Consider the following 5,848-nt stretch of genomic DNA (forward strand, 5'->3'; position numbering starts at 1 on the left):
TAACTTTTGTTGTTTTTTGTCAATATATTTGCGTTTTGGAAGCATACACAATGGTACCTAAGTAATGAATAAAATGACATTAAATTCATTTTCAAAAAACCTAAACTGTAATGATTTCTTAATACCGAAAATACCGGTATTTGTGATTTTTGAAACCGGTATTTCGGTATTGAATAATAATTGAAAACCGGTTTTGAAATACCGGTATTGCAATCCCTACTGTAATGTTTAAAAAAATCATTAAATAGCAATAGCAATGGATTTTACACCTCTATGACAGGCATGTCCAACGTGTCGGTGGCGTGATGGATTTTGGTCGATCGGACACGTACATTGACCTCAAAAAAGAGAACTAGTCCGGGAAAAGAGGACGTCTGAAAAAAGATGCTGGAAAATCCTGTATTTAACCATGTCTGCCCCATAGTTAAAGCATATTATGGTGACCAAGAATCCCTGTCACCCGCCTGTTTGAGGTCGATTATCAGTCTATGATCTCGTGGGTCCGCCGTATACACTTTGTAGCAGGGCTCGAAATGGACATGAGCGCACCGGAGCGCCGTTCCGGTTTGTGAAATCGGCAAAATTATAGCTCATTGCTCTCGTGGAAAAAATAATTTTACCATTTAAGCTAGATATACCATATATAATAAAAAAATCTAACACGCTTATTTTTATAAAATGCACATAGAATTATTATAATATGTTAATATTTTCAGAAAATGGACAAGCGTTTTGGTTCGTAAAATTTAGCATTTCGAGCGCTGCTTTGTACCTAGAGTGTATTTAGTTGCTTTCCAGGATGTCGGAATCCGGTAGGCTTGAAGAACAGGCAGGATGTGGGCGAGTCTGGTCCAACGACGCCTCTTCACTCTCAGCGTGATAAGAACGTGTACCTACATTCAGCTAGGAATACAACATGATTTCATTTTCCTATCTTTATTTCTCTAACCAGTTTACACTAAGCACGTTTTCAAATTACCCACGAGCAGCGCTCGAAATGGAATATTTTACGAACCGGAGCGCTCAATTTTTTATGAAAATGTTAACATTGTTATTTAATTGCTTGTGTATTTTATAAAAATAAGTATGTTATGCCGTGTCCACATTGGCAACGAGCTGCTGGCAATCTCATTAAATTTCGATTAAAATAATTTTTGGTCAAACAAATTTTGATATTTATTGTGAAATTTAATGAGGACCAGTGTGGACATACTTTTAAACTTTTACATTAAATGGCAAATCCAGCTCACTGTCAAATTAATATGTCCACGAGACGGAGCGATAATTTTGGGGATTTTACGAACCGGAACGGCGCTCCGGTGCGTTCCGGTCCATTTCGAGCCCTGCCCACGAGGAAACTCGCGTTACCGCGTCGTATCACTTAATTTGTATTGCAACACCCTGCAGAGTGAGAGAAGGAGAAGTTGTAGATCCTCACGCTTTAAACAAACTAAGGCGTAGTTCCGCTTACCCTCACGCAATGGGCTCTTTGAACAGTAGGAGAATGAGTGCTCATAAAAGAAGACAAATTATCATCGGATTATACCTACATATTCTATGATAACAATCAACTGAAACACGCGAAATGCTGTCACAGCCATATAGATGCTGTTATATAGACGAAGAGCGAAATAATGTCGTAGGTAACGTTTCATCATCTTCTTTTTAATAATAAATAATATATACAAACGGTTTTTACGCCATGGAAAAATAAAATAAAAATCGAAAATATCTGATGAGAGAATGCTGCCAACGGTTAGTCGAAAGTCAGGTAAGTACCTCAGGTAAAACACTTTGAAAGACATTGTTTACCTGTCTGTATTATGCAACATACCGTTTTCAAAAGATACCACCTACTCCTTTTATTATCATTTGACTACCTACGGCTGGAACACGGGTGAAAGATATAAAAAAAATTGGTTTTAATAATGATTCTGAAAATGGTCTGAAATTAAATTTATAGTTATTGACCAAAAAAAGAATAATAATTTCTTAATTTTATTATTGAAATTACAAATCAAATTCCCACATTTTTCGCTATGAGAAGTGACGCAGTGACGCCACGCGTAATCGGAAAAAATATTCCAGCAGAGGGCAGCATCGTACGGGCGTAGAATATTTATCTCTTCTGCCATTGGTTGAATTTCTGCTATCGGTTTTTCAACGGACGTTGCCCGCTTCGGATTGGCCACTCCAAATTGAGAGCTGCCATCTTTGATATCCGTTGTGTTAGTTCGTTTGGCGCCTTTCATTAGTGTTGAAGTGTGGTTGTACTATAAGCTCCGACATGGTACGTTTCTTGTTAAGTTTTTGTGGTAAATATTTAGAGTTTCGCAATGAATTCGATATCATCGGATTCGGCATGCTCTGCGCTATCGCCTGGCCAAGTTTTATCCTCGCCACTCTAAAATTGACCGATATTTTCATTGTTTTAGGCTGGTGGAAAAGCAGGCAAAGATTCTGGAAAGGCGAAGGCGAAAGCCGTCTCGCGATCGGCTAGGGCAGGACTTCAGGTAATTCTATTCGATTTCATAAATTATTTCACTAATTTTCATGTATTTCAATGTTGGTTTAAGTGTGCTTTGAGATATTTTCAAAAATTAAATTCGTCGGCGACTTCGTCGGTATGCCGCCGCCAGTTCGGTATTGACAGACGTGTCGGCATGAAAGTAATGGCGGTCTTATTTGCAGTTTCCCGTGGGAAGGATACACAGGCATCTGAAAAACAGGACAACGAGCCACGGACGCGTAGGAGCCACGGCCGCAGTTTATTCAGCGGCTATCCTGGAATATCTCACCGCCGAGGTAAGCGTACACAATAAAGTGCAAGATGGCGTCATTCGATTCTTTCGCTGTCGGCGTAACGCTTAGGCAGCGCGATCGATTTACGTAAATGCTAATCGGTGTCCTATTTCGCTCGCTCGGCCTCCGACGGGCTCGTAGACTGTTTTTTCATTAAAATTTCGAGATTCACACGTAAATATCGCAATATTTTCACCTTTTTCGTTTTGGCGGGAACCGCGCTCGCGATGTAATATTGTATTGTTTCTCTTTCGAATTCAAAAATAAAAACATTCTAAACCTGTTCTGTGATCATATCGTGCCTCTTTTGTTTATTAATTGACACCCCATTTGTTTTTCTTTCTTTCTTGTGTTCCGTTTTTGAAAAAGTGTTGTTTTGTCTTGTCGCGCTAGGTTCTCGAGTTGGCGGGAAACGCGTCGAAGGATTTGAAAGTGAAGCGTATCACCCCGAGACATTTGCAGCTGGCCATCCGAGGTGACGAGGAGTTAGACAGTCTTATCAAGGCCACAATCGCAGGAGGCGGTGTCATTCCTCACATCCACAAATCCCTCATCGGCAAGAAGGGTGGACCTGGTCAGCCAGTCTAAGACTGAATTGTGAGTACCTACCTCTTTTCTTGTTTATTGTTTTGACAGCTTGCATTGTTTACATTTACATTCGCCAATAATGTATCAAACGAAATAATTCCTGTTATCAAACCATATGCAAGTGCCTTTAAAACATAGGGAATGGAGGGAAATATTTTCAATTGTTTTCTAAACATACATCTTTCAATTTAGATTCTGTTTATTTTACCAGAACAAACTTTTGTTACGCACATTGGTATTTTTAATATACCTACTTATGTATACATTGTTATAGCAATGTTTACTTTTAGTTTTTTAATTCTGGTTTTAACGCCAAGTAGTTTTGCGGAAGCTTTACGTTTTACATGCACGACATAAACGTACAAGTACGTCAAATAGTTAAGCAGTGTTGTCATATTTCTATGTAAGATGCGAAGAATGTGGTACACCGAACATCTCTAGTTTTGTATCCTTCAAAATTACAATTTTTTTTGGCTTTGCCGTTAAATAATAATTATAGTGTGATATACTATTATACATTTTTCACAGAATCATTCGGTTTGCAACACTGACATAATATTAAGTCCATCGTTGATGGAACTATGTGCGCTATCACTTCATGAAAAATAGCCATACCGGTTTCAGGCAGGTGTCATAAAAGCTTGAATGTAGACTGGTCTTATGTCATTGACTGGTATTTGAAGGAGCTTACAATTTTCCATAATACTGTTTAAACTACCTACTTCATTGAATTTACTTGAAAATTCAAGATTTTTACCCTATTCTGTCTTATATTCTAATAATAATATAAATATGTACCTTTGTTATCCTGGATACAGCGGGAAACACATTTTGAAAATAGCCTATATACTGGATTATTTGTTAAGATAACCTAACCTAACCTATTTTCAAAATGTGTTTGCCGCTGTATCCAGGATAACCGACTAGTACCATGCTGTCGTATTGGTTGCTCACAAAATATAAATTTTTTTAGAAGCTCAATTAATGCTTATATGGTAATTCTTCAAGTGTTCGAAGCTAAAACTTAATTCATTACGATCTCTCTTGCCCCGTGATGGATGACTGGTAAAGCGACAGCTTCTGAAGTCTTCGCTCGCAGGTTTGAATAATGCATCTGACAAATTTATTGAGGGTCCAGTGATGTACTTATTAGATTTTACACACTACTGTACTCCAAACCCTTGGGTAATATTTAGACAACTCAATCTGGCAGATTAAATCCTGTCCATTTCGCCACCCTTCATTGCGATTGCCAAGAAACGTTCAGGAGACTGCATTATTCTAATCGATCTTTCTCTTCTCATTTCAGATGGCGCTCGAGGGCTATAAATTTTAATAACTAAGTTCATCTTACGTCTGCCTGTTAACGGCTCGACTAAACAACTCTTCAAAGAATCTTTCCGCGAACAGAAGATTAACCTACGATAAGACCATGTTATTGAGTAAAGTGGTGTGCTATAAATTATGACGGTCATACCTGAACATTAGACATAAAGACTATTTAGTTGAAACATCGGGTTTTACTATTGTACAACTAAACATCAATTTTATTTTTCAGACAACTTGTTTTCCAAGAGCGATCCTATATTTCCAAGATAACATTTTTATATCATTACAAATGTTTTGATTACAATTATAGTAAGAATCGAACAGGTTGCCATTTTTTTTTTTCATTTTATATGAGTATGTTAGTATGTTTAAGTGTGTTTGTAACAAATCTACTTTTTGATAATCTTCATTTTTTTTTTGTTGGTCTAACTGCCATGCAATTTCTCATGTTATAAAAATTGTTAATAAACATTGCATTATGTGAAATTTGCCTTAGTATGTGTTGACTCAAGAAATACGAACGCATCAAAGTGAATTAAATATTTCATTAGATTTGTTGATAATATTTAAGAAAGTGTATTTCACAAAATAAAAAGAATTTGAAATGTGACGGTTGATGTTTTATTTTTGATTTACCTCCATATCGAAACTTGTTTCTCCACAACTCTGAACTTTTGGTTGTAGAATATAGAACACACTGACTGCTGAACTTTTAATTACCACATTTAAATAACATTGAAAAATTAAATTAAATTGAAAAATAAAAATTCATAGAAATACGCGATAATTCATTGAAACAAAAACCCTAGTTTAATCGAAGTGAAGACTAATATAATAATACTTTGTCAAGAAAAGCAATGTAGGTATGTTGTAAGTAAAGTACTGCTAACATTCGTAACATCACATTTATGTGAAACGGGATTTTCTGCATTAGCTGCAATGAAATCAAAATATCGAGCCCGTTTAGTAGAAAAAGAGCACACCTTGTTTATTTTTTTTAATTAAGTTATTTACATTTTTGACTATAAAGGTGTCTGTATTATTTAATGAAATAAAGGGGGGAGGCGCCAAGATTAGATTTTTTTAAAAGGGAGGGGTAACATAAAGCTTGGAAACCACTGACTGATCC

The 5,848-nt window shown here is 36.5% G+C and overlaps 1 protein-coding gene across 1 annotated transcript; it reads left to right on the forward strand.

The window, feature by feature from the left end:
- The first annotated feature begins 2,231 nt into the window (after positions 1 to 2,231).
- Positions 2,232 to 5,329, forward strand: His2Av (Histone H2A variant). The gene is made up of 5 exons (XM_085945141.1): positions 2,232 to 2,290; positions 2,436 to 2,513; positions 2,692 to 2,805; positions 3,196 to 3,399; positions 4,700 to 5,329. Exons 1-4 carry the CDS (start codon positions 2,288 to 2,290, stop codon positions 3,388 to 3,390), a joined length of 390 nt encoding a protein of 129 aa, XP_085801267.1. The 5' UTR covers positions 2,232 to 2,287; the 3' UTR covers positions 3,391 to 3,399; positions 4,700 to 5,329.
- Positions 5,330 to 5,848: the final 519 nt, after the last annotated feature.

This window comes from Rhyacophila brunnea, unplaced genomic scaffold, assembly GCF_057557595.1.
Source record: "Rhyacophila brunnea isolate RB1 unplaced genomic scaffold, BYU_Rbru_1.0 scaffold_18, whole genome shotgun sequence".
Taxonomy (NCBI): domain Eukaryota; kingdom Metazoa; phylum Arthropoda; class Insecta; order Trichoptera; family Rhyacophilidae; genus Rhyacophila; species Rhyacophila brunnea.

What these genes read in the sequence shown, in the direction of transcription:
- His2Av (XM_085945141.1), top strand. An exon ending in CGGCTAGGGCAGGACTTCAG is followed by an intron (nt 2,514 to 2,691) that starts GTAATTCTATTC and finishes TCTTATTTGCAG; the next exon opens with TTTCCCGTGGGAAGGATACA. An exon ending in TGGAATATCTCACCGCCGAG is followed by an intron (nt 2,806 to 3,195) that starts GTAAGCGTACAC and finishes TTGTCGCGCTAG; the next exon opens with GTTCTCGAGTTGGCGGGAAA.